The 19037-nt window shown below is 41.8% G+C and overlaps 1 protein-coding gene across 8 annotated transcripts in view; it reads left to right on the plus strand.

The window, feature by feature from the left end:
- The window catches only part of SH3GL3 (SH3 domain containing GRB2 like 3, endophilin A3), a 115299-nt gene that overhangs the window by 61133 nt on the left and 35129 nt on the right, over positions 1–19037 (plus strand). For 7 of the 8 annotated variants that reach the window (XM_070478271.1, XM_070478272.1, XM_070478276.1 and 4 more), the window contains 2 exons: positions 2482–2615; positions 6468–6626. In XM_070478271.1, coding sequence (XP_070334372.1) covers positions 2482–2615; positions 6468–6626 — 293 coding nt within the window. The remainder of the gene's footprint in view (positions 1–2481; positions 2616–6467; positions 6627–19037) is intronic. The other variant, XM_070478270.1, reaches the window with a different exon arrangement.

Here is a 19037-nt window from a genome sequence, read left to right on the forward strand (position 1 = left end):
TTAAGGTGTTCACCTTTTTTTCTTACTATTCTGCGAGCTTTTTCTTTTCTGTAATTATTTATTTGGCTGCACTGGCTCTTAGTTTCAGCATGTAGGATCTTCATCTTCGTTGTGGCATGTGGAATCTTTAGTTGTGGCTTGTGGGATCTAGTTTCCTGATCAGAGACCAAACCCCGGGCCCCCTGCATTGGGAGTGCAGAGTCTTAGCCAGTACACCACCAGGGAAGTCCCTATGAGCTTTTTTCAGTGGTCAGAATATTTACTCTTTGTCTGTCACATATGTTGGATGAAGTTTTGCCCCAGGTATGCATGTACCTTCTGCTGTTGTAGATAGAGATCATTTTAATGGAAAGAGATTTTTGCTTTTTATTTAGTGGGGTTCATTGATCTTCCTTTGTGGTTTATGGTTTTGGTATCATGTTTAGAAAAACATTTCCACCCCTCCCCCTCCACTAGTAAACTGCAAATGTTTATTTATACTTCATTTTCATACATATATTTTCTTTCCTTACCTTTAAATTTCCAAGCTCTTGAGTTTAATGGGCAAATACGGTGCAGTAGGGTTTTAATTTTATGTTCTCACAAATACACAGCTAGTTAGTTGCCCTAATACTTTATTGAAAAGTTCAACCTTTCTCAGCTACAGCTTTTCTGTTATAAAATTTTATATATAATATTTTAAATTTGTTTCTGATCTTTCTCTTCTGTTTTCTGGATCTGTACTCTGCTTTGATCAAGTACCATGTTGTTTTAAATATCATCATTTAAAAATATGTTTAACTAAAATTTCCCCTAGATATTATAAAAATTTCACAGACATACTCACCTATTTTATTTTTCCAGATGAAATTTAGAGTCCTTTTAAGTTCCCTCTACTAAAAACAAAAAACTATTAATTTAATTTTATTTTTTGCCACGTTGTGTAGCTTGCAGGATCCCCAACCAGGGATTGAACCTGGGGCCCATGGTAGTAAAGGCACCACGTCCTAACTTCTGGACCGCTAGGGAATGCCACCAAAAAGCATATTAAATTTGATTGAGATTACTTTAAATTGATAAATTAAATTGTGGGTGAATTGAATTGTTAAGTCTTCCCGGAGAATTTGACATGTTTGCTCCTCTTGGAGTGGAAACAAGGCAAGATATGGCAATTGAGAATTCAGATATTAGGCCATAGTAATTCATTTAGGAAACTGGGGGGAAAGGCTTTTGAAAACTTGAAAAAAAAAACCCTCAAATGTTAAAACATTAATTAGTCTCAGAGGGTATCAGTGTCCTTTGGAGCAGTATAATGTGAATTTTATTTTATTTCCTGGGTGATTGGGACCAAGATGGCCTGTTCCTTGTTCTGAAGGCTGACCTTCAGAAGGGAACCAGTGAAGGGAACAGGAGAGGCCGCCGGGCAGGCCCTGACATCCATGGACAGTCCTGCAGTGCATCTGGGCAGGTGACAGGGCAGAGGCTTTGATGCAAAGATAGTTTGGTCAGCTTGGTCACCACAGCCCTCCTTGTGCTCAGCTACCAGAGTGTGTACATGCATGCTCAACCGCTTCGGTCACGTCTGACTGTGTGACCCTACAGACTGCAGCCCGCCAGGTTCCTCTGTCCATGGGATTTCCCAGACAGGAATACTGGAGTGGGCTGCCATTTCCTCCTCCAGGGGATCTTCCCCACCCAGGGATCAAACCCGAGTCTCCTGCATCTCCTTCACTGCCAGGAAGATTCTTTACCACGAGCCACCTAGAACCACCGCCTCCCCCTCCATCCCCCGAATGCCTACTTGCATACTGTTGCAGGTTAGCTGGCACCAAATATCAGGGTTCAATCCAGCTAAAGCTGCCTGTGGCTGCTCAGGCCCGGTGTGACTGGCCTGCACCTCACTGCAGGAGGAGATCCTGCCCATCCTGCTCGTGTGACACTGCCAGGCTTTCTTTGATCAGAAAGGGTCGGGAGCCTTAGAACCATCTCAAGAATACAAGGAGTATTCAATACAAGGCCTCAAGAAGACCTAGAAGCCAGAAGCTGAGAGGAGGATTTGTTCACCTATTTCTATTGTCATCTTCATTGGTTAATACTTAGCCCCCATGAATGAATCCTTTTCATTGTTGACAAAGAGGTATTTTGTTCTAGTTTCTAAGGAACCTTTGGTGCCAGTTCACAAAACCACCAGTTTAAACTCAAGGAGCTTTAACCCCCTCTAGTGGCGGATACGGCAAGTGCCTCAGTCTGTCGGAGCTTTGGTTTTAATCTAACTCTGCAGTGGAAAGTGCAGAAGCAGTGAGGAAAATGTATAAAATAGAAAGACTTTCTCATTTTAACATTTTCTTTTCTCTGGGTCAAGATTCAGAGGTCCCAGACTGAGGACCTTGTTTCACATCATTGATCATCACAAACTTTGGGGAAGGAGTTAAATAAATATCACTGTTTACTTTGATTTAAGTCTGCTAAAGAAGCCTTGTTTGTTTGTATTCTCTGTTGAAGGCAGTGCATTGATAGAAGTTGGTGAATCCATGAAGCTAATGGCTGAGGTGAAAGACTCTCTTGATATTAATGTAAAGCAAACTTTTATTGATCCACTTCAGTTACTACAAGACAAAGATTTAAAAGAGATTGGGGTAAGTTTTCTAGGCTATAAATCTGCCTGTTGCTACTTAATATGATGTTTATACTGTTTAAAGTCATTAGAACATTTCCATAGTGACTCAGTGAAAGCATCATCTTACTGTGGGTGGTAAAATAATAACTCAATTATGGTAACCTGGCTTACCAGGAAAGAGTCCAGGACAGCTAGACCTTTATTCTGTGTCTTATTGAAGCCAGCTAGAAGCCAAGCTCAAGATACCTACTTCTACAGTCGTTTTTCACATAACAAAATGATTCCAGAACTTTGTACTGGTTTTTTGATCATCAAAATCATGCGGTACCAGTTGCATCATCTTTTTTTTTTTTTTTTTAGTGCCACCATCTATTACTTATTTATTGTTTTAACTTTTATGTTAAATTAGAGGATAATTACAATATTGTGATGGTTTCTTCCATCCATCAGCATGAACCGGCCATAGGTATACACATGTCCCTGCCCTCTTGAACCTCCGTCCCACCTCCCTCCCCATCCCACCCCTCTAGGTTATCACAAAGCACTGGCTGGCTTTGGGTTCCCTATGTCATACAGCAAATTCCCACTGGTTATCTGTTTTAAATATGGTATTGTATGTGTTTCAGTGTTACTCTCTCAAATATTTTTTATTTTAGTTTTAAAACATGTTTTATTTTATACTGAAGTATAGCCAATGTTGTGATAGTTTCAAGTAGACAGCAAAGGGACTCCACCATACGTATGCATGTATCCATTCTCCCCCCAAACTCCCTTCCCATCCAGGCTGCGTCTTTCGATTCATTGCGCTAGTGATCATTATTTTCCATTACTTCTCATGGAAATCAGTATCTAGGAGTCAGCATTTTGTGTTTAGTGTTAGTGTGAGTCTCTTAGTCGTGTCTGACTCTTTGCGACCCCATGGACTGTAATCCTCCAGGCTCCTCTGTCCATGGGATTCTCCAGGCAAGAATACTGGGGTGGGTTGCCATTCCCTTCTCCAGAGGATCTTCCCAACCCAGGGACTGAACCCGAGTCTTCTACACTGCAGGCAGATTCTTTACAGTCTGAGCCACCAGGGAAGCCCAATTTTGTGTTTGGAAAATGTTAAAAATGGCCCTCCAGAGCATATCTAGGAGCTTTCAGGGACCCGTAAATAATCACACACCACTTGCTTGGTGGTGTTTTGGTAAATACGCAAAAGCAGCCTTGAGACTTCCACCCCACCAGGGACTTCTTTTCTGGAGGGACAGCCTGCCCTGAGACCTTTGGGCATCCTCTTGAGAAGCTGCCCAGAAGACCCAACTCCTGGGGCCTTGAGGAGTGATCTGAGTGCAGCCGGGGACCAGCTTGGAAGTCATCTGAACTTGGGGGAGATCCCCCTTTTTCTTTTTCAGGCCCAGTGATTCTCCTGGTGTGGTCCCAGGGCGAGCAACAGCATCATCTCATGTTAGAAATGCAGATTCCTGGGCCATATCCCAGAGCTTCCCAGGGGAGAGTCCTGGGTGCCCGTGTAGACCTTTTGAATTCACACTGAAACCAAGGGCTATAGAGGGTTACTCGGGGAGGTTGAACGAAAAATGAAAGCATCCATTCAGGAACTCCCAGAACATTCCGCTACCCCATGCCCAGCACCTCGCTCAGCGCCTTACTCCCACTGTCCCTCCTTTTTCTCTTCCATATTAGGGAAATTGGTGTCTATTCTGCTCCCTTAGGCCAGTCCTCCACTGGGCCCCAGAGTCCTTCATCCTCACCTCCTCAGGGCCTTTGCCACATCCTTCATCCTCTCTCCAGAACCTCCCTTCTTCCCCTTTCTCTCTATTGACTTCTTCTGGTTAATGTTTAAACACATCAGCACAGCAGCCCTTGACTCCCAGCCTCACATCTCGGCCCCTGCAGTCCATTCTCCACATCGCAACCAGAGTGGTCTTCCTAAGGGACAAGCCCCCCCCCCCCCCAGCAGCTGTCCACTGGGAGTAAAGATCCAGCACCTTAGTCCCTAATTCCCAGTCCCTCCTTGTCTCTATTGATTGACTGATTGGGATTGATAGCTCGCCCCTTCCCACTTGAACTCTGCCCAGCCTCACTGAATTATGTACAGTCCCTGTGGCACTGGGCTCTCTCTCTATTCTCCGTTGTTCTCCTTTCCCCCATTCTCCCGGCTAAGCCATCTCACCTCGCGGGTCTCAGTTCAGATGTTCTGTCCTTTGGGAAGCTCTTGTTCTCTGCCGGACTTAATCAGGTGCTCCTTGTGCTGTGAGTGTCACGGTGTCTCTGTTTCTGTTGTTTGGGAGAAAGAGCTTTGGAGTAAGGAGTCAGGTTTTGTTCACTTTTGTAGTCACAGTGACTAGCACAGCCTTTGTGCTCACAGATTATTATTGAACAGATGATTCTGGAGAAGAGGTATTATGAGCTGCGGGGATACCAAGGTATCTTTCCCAAATGCAGAACCATTAAACCAAATACCTCCTTTGTGGAAATACATAATATGCCATTTCTTCTTGTGCTCTTGTCCTTGAAGAAAGACAGGAACTTCACCAGATTACACTGCTGTTCCACTTGACCTGGTTCAGTAGATATGAATATGGATCCTAAAGAAAAAGTGGGATAAATGTTCAAAATACACATAGCCTTAAATGTTTTTCCTTATGCAAAAGATAATTTTTAAGTGGTAGCTCTTGTTACTCAGCTCTGGTTTGATGGAGAAACTGTATACATTTAAACCTAAATACTATAGATGATCAAGACTTGTGTTATCTATTCAGTAGGCTTTTCATAGTCTCAACTAAGCTTTATGTTTCTTGGACCTCCTGACTGGAAAACCCATTCATTTAACATATGCCTGACATATCTATAAAAGGTCTTGTGGATTCAAAGAACTTTTACAGACATTTCATCACCCACAAGTAGCCAGGTTAAGCCTGGTTGTCCCCATTTACAACCATAGTTGTGGAGGTATGGAGGGGTTTAGAGACTTGCCCAGAGTCACGGAACATGTAAGAGAGATGGTTCTGACTTTTTGTCTCATTTTTTTTTTACCCAACCATTGTGGAAGTTAGAACCAGTGCTTCCCACTAGAAAGAACAGTCAAGCTACCCACATGCTTCAGTGGGAGAGTCTGTTTTGACTTCCACTTGCAATATCAGATATCTGTTTTCCAGGGGTTATAATCGTAAACTCCCTTGACCTGTATAGTGATCCCTTCTGTAATATTTCTGACATGCAATCCCCACAGACTGTAATGGGGAACTTACTACCACAGGAGGCACTGTGTTCCCTGAATGGACACCTCTAATATTAGTAATTGTTTTACTTTCTTAAAGACATCATACTTTCGTTCCTCTGTGTGTATTACATTCATCAATAGTGTTTATTCAACTTATTTTGTAATTATTTGGGAAATTTATGGAAGATCCCTACGTATTCAAGAGGATACCAGAAATTTGTGTTTTATAATCTACTTCTTAGTAAGGAGTTGCCAAAAGAAACATACATTTTTGGGAGTATAGTTAATTTGGTTGGAAATTACCTGGAAATTAATGGAGCTCAATTGAAGGGTTCTATAGAGAACCTTGGAAAATTAATCTAAAAACTGATAATGCATCTTTATGTTCCATATAGACACTCATTCAGTTTATCTTCCATCTATCCATCCATCTACCCATTCAATCATTCCACAAATATTCCTTGTTGACGGGCAGTGAAAGGAGCTGCTAATAGATGCTGAGTGCACGCAAAAGAAGTATAAGGTGGGGTCCTGCCCCCTAGAATTTATGCTGAGAAAAAGCAATGACTATTTTCATAGAAATGCCAACAGTTTGTTTGTGTTGTGTTTGAGTGTAACAGTTCTTTGAAGGACTCCTTTGTCTCTTAGCACCACCTGAAAAAGCTGGAAGGCCGCCGCCTGGATTACGATTATAAAAAGAAGCGAGTAGGTAAGATACCAGATGAAGAAGTCAGACAAGCAGTAGAAAAATTTGAAGAGTCAAAGGAGTTGGCTGAAAGAAGCATGTTTAATTTTTTAGAAAATGATGTAAGTATTTACACCAAACAGGAGGCTTTAATGTGAATGAAAACATTGACTGTATGACAAGGGTTGGCATGTTGAGGAACTCAGGAGCCTTAGTTGTTACAGATTTCTGGAATTTTCCATAACCGTTATCTGCTGCCTCAGAAATTGCTTCAGACATCCAGCAAGTCCTGACTCAAATCTCAGATCTGGAGAGGGTCCTGTTTATCCTGGGATTACCTCAGAGATGTGCTCGGGTCGGCCCTCGGGAGGCGGGATTGTCTTGGGTGAAGTGCGCCGTAGACCTGCCGTTATGATATTTGAGGCCATACTATTGGTGGTTTTGCAGGTGAGTGGAAAGCCCAAGAATATGGTAATTTGCGGTCTTGCTAAAACTGAAATGTGAGGCAGATGTTTGAGGAGGAGCAGCTTTCTTGGCTCATGGGAAGCCTCACTCATCATCCAACTCTCCAATGCCTGTGCTTGTCACAGTGAACCTTCAGGATATAAAAGCATGGCCAGCTGTACCCTTGTAGTACCTGTGAACTTGGGGATTGTGAAGGTCTTGACACAGATCCCTCAGAAATGCTAACATTCTCTGTACCATGATTCTTGCCACCAGCTCTTATTTTATTTGTACAAGTAAAGTTAGATTTTGTGTTCATACTCATTTGCTCAGTCATTTCCAGCTCTCTGCCGCCCCATGGACTGTAGCCCACCAGGCTCCTCCGTCCATGGGATTTCCCAGGCAAGAATACTGGAGTGGGTGGCCATTCCCTTTTCCAAGGGATCTTCCTGACCCCAAGATCAAACCTGCGTCTCCTGTGTCTCCTGCATTGCAGGCACATACTTTTCCACCTGGTAAGCCCAGGTGGAAATGGAACTAAACAGGATGGTAACCCCCAAGTGGCCATCATGAAGGTTGAAAGCCACTCTTTTTGGCCTTGGCAATGAGAGGCCATTTGGCATTTTTCAAGAAAGCTTGTCCACCCGCCTCCCTCTGGAGTTCCTGCCCTAAGCCTGGCCTTGGTGAGGCCATGAGCCATCTCAGCCCAGCCTTACTTTGGACCTATTTGTTGAACTTTCCAACCTGTTGGAACAAGTCAGAGGATTTATATATCTGCAAAACTATGTTCTACTTACAATAATTTGTTAAAAGGTACACTGAGGTCTTGCATCTTTTGAGTCAAGTCAAGCTAAGTGTCCTGAGCACCTTTTATCTGCCATGGTGATGTCAAGGAAAGATTATGTTTAATGTTGACAAGACATTAATTCTGGAGGAAACAATTTGAAATTCCCATGTCCATTAGACCCCAGTACTGAGAAGCACATTCTATTATGTTTCTCCTTTTAAATATTTTATCAGATTTTTTCTTTTTTACACTTTATGAAAAATGAAAAGCAGTATAACAGTTTTCCCTTGTTGTTTGCTTTCCCTTAAAATACAAATTTCCTTGAAATTATCCCCAAGCTATAGGCCATTTGCTTTAGTTTTGTCTTGGGTTGCCATATTGATTCAAAAATGAAGTATTTAGAGAGTGTTTTGAGAGGCATCAGATGCATATATTCCTTATTGGGCTGCAGTAAAGACTGCCCTTCCAGCCCTGTGCCCTATAGAGATGGATTTAAACTCTGAGGCAAATGTGCTATCTAACCCATGTGCTTTGTCGTGACCTTCATTCATGATCTGTGATAAGCTATTGCAAAGTACTCCATTAGGGAGGCTTGAATCAGTTTCTCTACCCTTGGTGGTTGACCCAAGAGAGCTCAGCTTTCCTTCTAGTATCAATAAAAATCAGAAATAATCCCTTCCTTATAAAAGCTCAGTCATTTGTCCATTTGTTGACAGGGACAGTATTCTGCTTGTCTCAAATGAGTTAACCCCTTCCCAGGCTACCCTGGGAGAAGGCTAGTTTGTAACTCAGGCCTCACAGAGGCATGAATTTCAGGGTTCCCCCTAAAGTTTCCTTTAGCGGGTAAAGGTGGGGTGGTTTCATTCAGCTCTGAGGAGCATGGTCTGCTCCCTCATTTTAGGACCTGGGTCCACATCTCCATGGAAATCGACCATTGAGATGGGAAGAGATCAGAATAAGGAAAGGGTGAAGGCCTTTGCAGGCTTCCTTGGTACTAGATTCCTTCTCTTTCTCTCCCCACCTTTCCTTGTGCTGTTTTTAGCCACAGTGGTCCTTACCCATCTGTGCTGTGGTTGCTGATTCTCGAGATAATGACAGTGCTAAGGAGACGGATGGTGGTGGTGATGATGACAGTGACGAGAGCTACCATTTACGAAGTGACTCGTGAGAGGGAGGCTGCTCTTAACTTTGCCCTTCCCAGGTTGACAGTCGAGAAGACTCACAAGTTATTGTGGAAGCTCCGGAAGACTGTCTTCATCCTCTTCTTGTGTCAAGCACAAGACCCAGAAAGGGACAGCCTTGTCTTTCCACCACAGTGTCTGGCCATATCCAAGTGGTCTGGCAGTCTTGTTGAGGAGGAAGGGTCTGGAAAATGTTCTCCAGTTCCCTTTGATTCTCTGGTCAACGGGCAATTGATAGGGGTTTCCAGGTGAGGTTGCTTATCTGTCTTCTCCATCTACATTATCCCCACTGAGAGGCAGGGGTCAGGCATAGAAGGACGAAACCAGCCCCCTGCCTGGAGGACAGGACTGTCTGGAAAATCACGTGGGCAGCTTGGGCCTGTGTCCACGTGGGACTCCAGCTGTCTCCCCCAGGCCTGGTCTAGACTGTAGAGCCACCCTCGGGGAGTGGGTGGGCCGAGCAGAAAAGTCGCTTCACAGACCCACTCTCTTCAAGAAAACAGACCTCCCGGGCCAAGACCCCCTTGCCTTTCCAGTGCAGGGTCCATTCGCCCTGATCTCATCAATCAAACAGACCATCTCCTCCTCCTCCTCCTCTGGTGTGGAAAGAAGGAAGGGGTGGTGAGAAGGACCTGAGTGGTTCACACCAACACTCCTAAGGGAAAGTGGCATCTGTTTTCCTGCCTATTTGGGGCAGAGTTGGCAATGCGAGAATCAGAGAACCGTCCCCTTTGGCCCCCCACTGTTGTCCCTGGGGGACTTGTCAGTAAGAGTGGGACTGGGGGCCTTGAGCATTACTTCACCTCAGGCTGGGGGCTGAGTAGCTTCCTTATTCTCCATGCAGGTGCAAGCAGGAGGTGTTTGGGGCCCCGAGCTTTCCCAGGAGCCCAGAGGGGCAGGTCTTGGATGGTTCCTTTGCTGGGTCAGGCTGGGACTGCCTGTGCCCTCAGAGGCACCCAGAGCAGCGCCCCCTAGGAGAGGGGCCCTTGTACCCCCGGCAGTGAGCTCTGAGGTGGGGGTACAGGGTATTCAGAAGTTGGTTCCCAGTCTCTACTGCCATTTTTTTTTCAATTATTTTTATGTGTTTGGCTGCTCTGGGTCTTAGTTATGGTGCTCAGAATGTTTGGTGGAGGCATGTGAGCTCTTAGTTGTGGCACATGGGATCTAGTTCCCCAACCGGGGTTGGAACCCAGGCCCCCTGCATTGAGAGTGGGGAGTCTTAGCCACTGGACCACCAGGGAAGTCCCCCCACTGCCATTTTCTTGGGAATGCTGAATCACCCTGAGACCTGTTAACACGCTCCTCTTCAGTCTTTGCAGAGAGGTTTATTCCTCATGACTTGACATAATGGAATGTAGGTCTTTGACTTTGGCAAGAGCCAGAAATACCACACAGAAGATGCCATTTCCCCAGCTCCACGAAGGCAGGCATCTGCAGTATTCTCTCTACTCTCTTGATACAAATGCCCAGCCTGGGAACCCTCCCTCTGTCCATGGGCTCCCAGGACAAGTGAACTGACTAGATTCCAGATTCCTGGGTGCTTTTCATTGATCTAGAGTTGAGCTTCCCAAAATTTATTCCACAGGATGCAGTTTGTGTTTTGTCAATAATGTCTCCACAGTCAAATAAATTTGGGAAACCCTGGGTTAACCAAAACTAAACAGGTTTTCTTTATCAGAAGGCTTTTCAGACTCATTATATGAATATATGAAAAATTAATCTCTAAGAGAGAGAGAATACACAAGGCAGTTTCTCAAAGTTACTTGATCATAGAACTCTTCCACACCACTATTATTACTATTGAATGAATGAGTATGTGCTCAGTTGTGTCCAACTTTTTGCGACCCTTTGGACTGTAGCCTGTCAGACTCCTCTATCCATGGGATTTTCCAGGCAAGAATACTGAAGTGGGTTGCCATTTCCTCCTCCAGGGGATCTTCTTGACCCAGGAATCGAACCTGAGTCACTTGAGTCTCCTGTGTCTCCTGTATGGCAGGTGGTTTCTTTACCTGCTAAGCTGTCAGGGAATTTATAACTATTATTTTATTGACATATCAAGGGACTTGTGATATATGGAAGAAGACATCTAGGAAGTATTGCACTAATAGAAAGAAAGCACATCCAACAAATAGTGAAAGACCTGTTATATGGTTTTGGTTTTGCTTCTGCTTAGTCACATGCCCCTAGAAAGTGACTTTGGGGACTTCCCTGGTGGTCCAGTGGTTAAGACTACCTTCCAATGCAGATGGTGCAGGTTCAATCCCTGGTCAGGGAACTAGGATCGTACATGCCTTGTGGCTACAAAAAAAAAATCATAAAACAGAAACAATATTTTTCTTTTTTGATTTCTTCTATGATTTGTTGGTTATTCAGAAGCGTGTTGTTTAGCCTCCATGTGTTTGAATTTTTAATAATTTTTTTCCTGTAATTGAGATCTAATCTTACTGCACTGTGGTCAGAAAAGATGACTGGAATGATTTCAATCTTTTTGAATTTACTAAGACTAGATTTATGGCCCAGGATGTGATCTATTCTGGAGAAGGTTCCGTGTGCACTTGAGAAAAAGGTGAAGTTGATTGTTTTGGGGTGAAACATCCTATAGATGTCAATTAGGTCTAGCTGGTCCATTGTGTCCGTTAAAGTTTGTGTTTCCTTGTTCATTTTCTGTTTAGTTGATCTATCCATAGTTGTGAGTGGGGTATTAAAGTCTCCTACTATTATTGTGTTACTATTAATTTCCTCTTTCATACTCGTTAGCGTTTGCCTTACATATTGCGGTGCTCCTATGTTGGGTGCATATATATTTATGATTGTTATATCTTCTTCTTGGATTGATCCTTTGATCATTATGTAGTGTCCATCTTTGTCTCTTTTCACAGACTTAATTTGAAAGTCTATTTTATCTGATATGAGTATTGCGACTCCTGCTTTCTTTTGGTCTCCGTTTGCGTGGAATATTTTTTTCCAGCCCTTCACTTTTAGTCTGTATGTGTCCCTTGCTTTGAGGTGGGTCTCTTGTAGACAGCATATATAGGGGTCTTGCTTTTGTATCCATTCAGCCAGCCTTTGTCTTTTGGTTGGGGCATTCAACCCATTTACATTTAAGGTAATTATTGATAGGTATGGTCCTGTTGCCATTTATTTTGTTGTTTGGGGTTCACTTTTATACCACCTTTCTGCGTTTCCTGTCTAGAGAAGATCCTTTAGTATTTGTTGAAGAGCTGGTTTGGTGGTGTTGAATTCTCTCAGCTTTTGCTTGTCTGTAAAGCTTTTGAGTTCTCCTTCATATCTGAATGAGATCCTTGCTGGGTAGAGTAATCTAGGTTGTAGGTTATTCTCTTTCATTACTTTAAGTATGTCCTGCCATTCCCTTCTGGCCTGAAGGGTTTCTATTGATAGATCAGCTGTTATCCTTATGGGAATCCCTTTGTGTGTTATTTGTTGTTTCTCCCTTGCTGCTTTTAATATTTGTTCTTTGTGTTTGATCTTTGTTAATTTGATTAATATGTGTCTTGGGGTGTTTCGCCTTGGGTTTATCCTGTTTGGGACTCTCTGGGTTTCTTGAACTTGGTTGGCCATTTCCTTCCCCATTTTAGGGAAGTTTTCAGCAATTATCTCCTCGAGTATCTTCTCATGGCCTTTCTTTTTGTCTTCTTCTTCTGGGACTCCTATGATTCGAATGTTGGGGCGTTTCACATAGTCCCAGAGGTCCCTGAGGTTGTCCTCATTTTTTTTTATTCTTTTTTCTTTTTTCCTCTCTGCTTCATTTATTTCCACCATTTTATCTTCTAACTCACTTATCCTATCTTCTGTCTCTGTTATTCTACTCATGGTTCCCTCCAGAGTGTTTTTGATCTCATTTATTTCATTATTAATTTTTAATTGATTTTTTTTTATTTCTTCTAGGTCCTTGTTAAACATTTCTTGCATCTTCTCAATCTTTGTCTCCAGGCTATTTATTTGTAACTCCATTTTGTTTTCAAGATTTTGGATCATTTTTATTATCATTATTCTAAATTCTTTTTCAGGTAGATTCCCTATTTCCTCCTCTTTTGTTTGACTTGGTGGGCTTTTTTCATGTTCCTTTAGGTGTTGGGTATTTCTCTGCCTTTTCATCATGTTTAGATTGCTGTGTCTGGAGTGGGCTTTCTGTATTCTTGTGGTTTGAGGTTCCTTTTTATTGTGGAGGTTTCACCCAGTGGGTGGGGTTGGACGATTGGTTTGTCAAGGTTTCCTGGTTAGGGAAGCTTGTGTCAGCGTTCTGGTGCGTGGAATTGGATTTCTTCTCTCTGGAGTGCAATGGAGTGTCCAGTAATGAGCTTTGCGATGGGTCTCTGTGTTTGGTGTGACTTTGGAGAGCCTGTATGTTGACACTCAGGTCTATGTTCCTGCGTTGCTAAAGAATTTGCGTGGTATGTCTTGTACTGGAGCTTATTGGCTCTTGGGTGGTGGTTGGTTTTGGTGTAGGTATGGGAGCTTTTGGATGGTCTCTTATTCCTTAATGTTCCGTGTGGTCAGGAGTTTTCTGGTTTTCTCAGGATTTGGGCTCAATTCTCCTGCCTCTGGATTTCAGTTTTATTCTTCTAATAGTCTCAAGGCTTCTCCAACTATACAGTACTGATAATAAAAGTTTTAGGTTAATGGTGAAAAGATTCTCCACCGTGAGAGACAACCAGAGAGGTTCACAGAGTTACATGAAGAATAGGAGAGGGAGGAAGGAGATAGAGGTGAGCAGGAGGAGAAAAAGGGGACTCAAGAGGAGAGAGACAGATCTACGCAGTTATCTGTTCCCAAAGTGTTCTCTGTAGCCCAGACACCCACAAAGATTCACAGAGTTGGATTGGGAAGAGAAGGGGAATGGAGGAAGTAGAGGTGTTCTGAGGGAGAATAACAAAGATTGAAAATCTAGTGAAGAGGTTAGACTCTTTGAAATACAATATTTAAAAACAAAAACACACAAAAAAATTTAGAACTGTATATGAAGTTCAGTTTAAAAATAGGGTTACTCTCTCTCTCTCTCTCTCTCTCTTTTTTTTTTTTGTGGCTATAGTGAAATGAAAATGAAAGTTAAGGAATAATAGAGGAGTATTAGAGGACTCTAAAAGGAAGTAGGGGAGAAAAACAAGAAAAAGAAAAAAAAAAGAAAAGAAAAAAAAAATTTTTTTTTCCCAAATAAAAAAATCGTAAAAATATATGAAAATGAAAGTTGAGGAGTAATGGGGGAGTAATAGGGAATTATAAAAGAAAATGAAAGAGAAAAAATAAAAAAATTTAAAAAAAAAAAGGGAAAGAAAAAAAAAATTTTTTTTTTAAATTAAAAAAAAAAATGTACATATATATCTAGGAATTTCTCTGAGGTTGTTGCGGTCAGCGTAGGTTCAGTTCAATTTCAGATAGCTCCTCTTTCCAGCTTACACTTCTCGATATCTGTAGGCCCCTTCCCGTGTAGACGGTGTTACCTTCAGGGGTTTTAATCTGTTGCACCGGTCCTTTCTGAAGCGGTTCCCTTTGTTTATTTGTTTGCCGTCTCTTCGGTGTCTAATTTCCGCCCTGACACAGGCGGGCGGAGGTGATCTCTTATTTAGGTTCTCTAGTTCAGTTCAGTCCTGCTACGGGGAGGGCGGGGCGCTGCAGACAGACACCGCTCTGTGTGGATAGCGCTCACCGTGTTCCGGCCACACTGGGCTTGCCCCGCTCACGGGTGTCTGTGCTTTCGCCGTCTACACTGCTCAGGCTCCCGGCTGCTCTATATGGAGCGGGCCCTGCGTTGAGTGCGGTTCCAGCCTTCGGGTACTCCACAAAAGCGCAGATTCGGTTGCTCCTGCGTTTTGTGCCTTCCCCGGCCTGAGCGGTTCAGGCAGCCAGAGGCTTGGGCGCACTCTCCCGGGTGCAGCACCGGAAACAATATTTTAACAAATTCAATTAAGATTTTATTTTATTTTATTTTTTTCCATTTATTTTTATTAGTTGGAGGCTAATTACTTTACAACATTGCAGTGGTTTTTGTCATACACTGAAATGAATTAGCCATGGATTTACATGTATTCCCCATCCCGGTCCCCCCTCCCACCTCCCTCTCCACCCGATCCCTCTGGGTCTTCCCAGTGCACCAGGCCCGAGCACTTGTCTCATGCATCCAACCTGGGCTCCTGATCTGTTTCACCCTAGATAGTATACATGTTTCGATGCTGTTCTCTTGAAACATCCCACCCTCGCCTTCTCCCACAGAGTCCACAAGTCTGTTCTATACATCTGAGTCTCTTTTTCTGTTTTGCATATAGGGTTATTGTTACCATCTTCCTAAATTCCATATATATGTGTTAGTATACTATAATGGTCTTTATCTTTCTGGATTACTTCGCTCTGTATAATGGGCTCCAGTTTCATCCATCTCATTAGAACTGATTCAAATGAATTCTTTTTAATGGCTGAGTAATATTCCATGGTGTATATGTACCACAGCTTCCTCATCCATTCGTCTGCTGATGGGCATCTAGGTTGCTTCCATGTCCTGGCTATTATAAACAGTGCTGCGATGAACATTGGGGTGCACGTGTCTCTTTCAGATCTGGTTTCCTCGGTGTGTATGCCCAGAAGTGGGATTGCTGGGTCATATGGCAGTTCTATTTCCAGCTTTTTAAGAAATCTCCACACTGTTTTCCATAGTGGCTGTACTAATTTGCATTCCCACCAACAGTGTAAGAGGGTTCCCTTTTCTCCACACCCTCTCCAGCATTTATTGCTTGTAGACTTTTGGATAGCAGCCATCCTGACTGGCGTGTAATGGTACCTCACTGTGGTTTTGATTTGCATTTCTCTGATAATGAGTGATGTTGAGCATCTTTTCATGTGTTTTTTTGCCATCTGTATGTCTTCCTTGGAGAAATGTCTGTTGAGTTCTTTGGCCCATTTTTTGATTGGGTCATTTATTTTTCTGGAGTTGAGCTGGAGGAATTGCTTGTATATTTTTGAGATTAATCCTTTGTCTATTGCTTCATTTGCTATTATTTTCTCCCAATCTGAGGGCTGTCTTTTCACCTTGCTTATAGTTTCCTTTGTTGTGCAAAAGCTTTTAAGTTTCATTAGGTCCCATTTGTTTATTTTTGCTTTTGTTTCTAAAATTCTGGGATGTGGGTCATAGAGGATCCTGCTGTGATTTATGTCGGAGAGTGTTTTGCCTATGTTCTCCTCTAGGAGTTTTATAGTTTCTGGTCTTACATTTAGATCTTCAATCCATTTTGAGTTTATTTTTGTGTATGGTGTTAGAAAGTGTTCTAGTTTCATTCTTTTACAGGTGGTTGACCAGTTTTCCCAGCACCACTTGTTAAAGACGTTGTCTTTTTTCCATTGTATATCCTTGCCTCCTTTGTCGAAGATAAGGTGACCATAGGTTCGTGGATTTATCTCTGGGCTTTCTATTCTGTTCCATTGATCTATATTTCTGTCTTTGTGCCAGTACCATACTGTCTTGATGACTGTGGCTTTGTAGTACAGTCTGAAGTCAGGCAGGTGGATTCCTCCAGTTCCATTCTTCTTTCTCAAGGTTACTTTGGCTATTCGAGGTTTTTTATATTTCCATACAAATTGTGAAATTATTTGTTCTAGTTCTGTGAAAAATACCGTTGGTAGTTTGATGGGGATTGCATTGAATCTATAGATTGCTTTGGGTAGTATAGCCATTTTGACAATATTGATTCTTCCAATCCATTTCTCCATCTGTTTGTGTCCTCTTTGATTTCTTTCATCAGTGATTTATAGTTTTCTATGTATAAGTCTTTTGTTTCTTTAGGTAGATATACTCTTAAGTATTTTATTCTTTTTGTTGCAATGGTGAATGGTATTGTTTCCTTAATTTCTCTTTCTATTTTCTCATTGTTAGTGTATAGGAATGCAAGAGATTTCTGTGTGTTAACTTTATATCCTGCAACTTTACTATATTCGTTGATTAGCTCTAGTAATTTTCTGGTAGAGTCTTTAGGGTTTTCTATGTAGAGGATCATGTCATCTGCAAACAGAGAGAGTTTCACTTCTTCTTTTCCTATCTGGATTCCTTTTACTACTTTTTCTGCCCTGATTGCTGTGGCCAACACTTCCAAAACTATGTTGAATAGTAGTGGTGAGAGTGGGCACCCTTGTCTTGTTCCTGATTTTAGGGGAAATGCTTTCAATTTTTCACCATTGAGGGTAATGCTTGCTGTGGGTTTGTCATATATAGCTTTTATTATGTTGAGGTATGTTTCTTCTATTCCTGCTTTCTGGAGAGTTTTAATCATAGATGGATGTTGAATTTTGTCAAAGGCTTTTTCTGCATCTATTGAGATAATCATATGGTTTTTATCTTTCAATTTGTTAATGTGGTGGTGTGGTGTATCACATTGATTGATTTGCGGATATTAAAGAATCCTTGCATTCCTGGGATAAAGCCCACTTGGTCATGGTGTATGATTTTTTTAATATGTTGTTGGATTCTGTTTGCTAGAATTTTGTTAAGGATTTTTGCATCTATTTGTTCATCAGTGATATTGGCCTGTAGTTTTCTTTTTTTGTGGCATCTTTGTCTGGTTTTGGAATTAGGGTGATGGTGGCCTCATAGAATGAGTTTGGAAGTTTACCTTCTTCTGCAATTTTCTGGAAGAGTTTGAGTAAGATAGGTGTTAGCTCTTCTCTAGATTTTTGGTAGAATTCAGCTGTGAAGCCATCTGGTCCTGGGCTTTTGTTTGCTGGAAGATTTCTGATTACAGTTTCGATTTCCTTGCTTGTGATCATTTTGTTAAGATCTTCTATTTCTTCCTGGTTCAGTTTTGGAAAGTTATACTTCTCTAAGAACTTGTCCATTTCTTCCAAGTTGTCCATTTTATTGGCATAGAGCTGCTGGTAGTAGTCTCTTATGATCCTTTGTATTTCAGTGTTGTCTGTTGTGAGCTCTCCATTTTTGTTTCTAATTTTGTTAATTTGGTTCTTCTCCCTTTGTTTCTTAATGAGTCTTGCTAATGGTTTGTCAATTTTGTTTATTTTTTCAAAAAACCAGCTTTTAGCTTTGTTGATTTTTGCTATGGTCTCTTTAGTTTCTTTTGCATTTATTTCTGCCCTAATTTTTAAGATTTCTTTCCTTCTACTAACCCTGGGGTTCTTCATTTCTTCCTTCTCTAGTTGCTTTAGGTGTAGAATTAGGTTATTTATTTGACTTTTTTCTTGTTTCTTGAGGTAGGCCTGTAATGCTATGAGTCTTCCCCTTAGCACTGCTTTTACAGTGTCCCATAGGTTTTGGGTTGTTGTGTTTTCATTTTCATTCATTTCTATGCATATTTTGATTTCTTTTTTGATTTCTTCTATGATTTGTTGGTTATTCAGAAGCGTGTTGTTTAGCCACCATATGTTTGAATTTTTAATAATTTTTTTCCTGTAATTGAGATCTAATCTTACTGCACTGTGGTCAGAAAAGATGACTGGAATGATTTCAATTTTTTTGAATTTACCAAGACTAGATTTATGGCCCAGGATGTGATCTATTCTGGAGAAGGTTCCGTGTGCACTTGAGAAAAAGGTGAAGTTGATTGTTTTGGGGTGAAATGTCCTATAGATGTCAATTAGGTCTAGCTGGTCCATTGTGTCCTTTAAAGTTTGTGTTTCCTTGTTCATTTTCTGTTTAGTTGATCTATCCATAGTTGTGAGTGGGGTATTAAAGTCTCCTACTATTATTGTGTTACTATTAATTTCCTCTTTCATACTCGTTAGCATTTGCCTTACATATTGTGGTGCTCCTATGTTGGGTGCATATATATTTATAATTGTTATATCTTCTTCTTGGATTGATCCTTTGATCATTATGTAGTGTCCATCTTTGTCTCTTTTCACAGCCTTTATTTGAAAGTCTATTTTATCTGATATGAGTATTGTGACTCCTGCTTTCTTTTGGTCTCTGTTTGTGTGGAATATTTTTTTCCAGCCCTTCACTTTTAGTCTGTATGTGTCCCTTGTTTTGAGGTGGGTCTCTTGTAGACAGCATATATAGGGGTCTTGCTTTTGCATCCATTCAGCCAGCCTTTGTCTTTTGGTTGGGGCATTCAACCCATTTACATTTAAGGTAATTATTGATAGGTATGGGTCCCGTTGCCATTTAT

Source organism: Odocoileus virginianus, chromosome 16, assembly GCF_023699985.2.
Source record: "Odocoileus virginianus isolate 20LAN1187 ecotype Illinois chromosome 16, Ovbor_1.2, whole genome shotgun sequence".
Classification (NCBI taxonomy): Eukaryota; Metazoa; Chordata; class Mammalia; order Artiodactyla; family Cervidae; genus Odocoileus; species Odocoileus virginianus.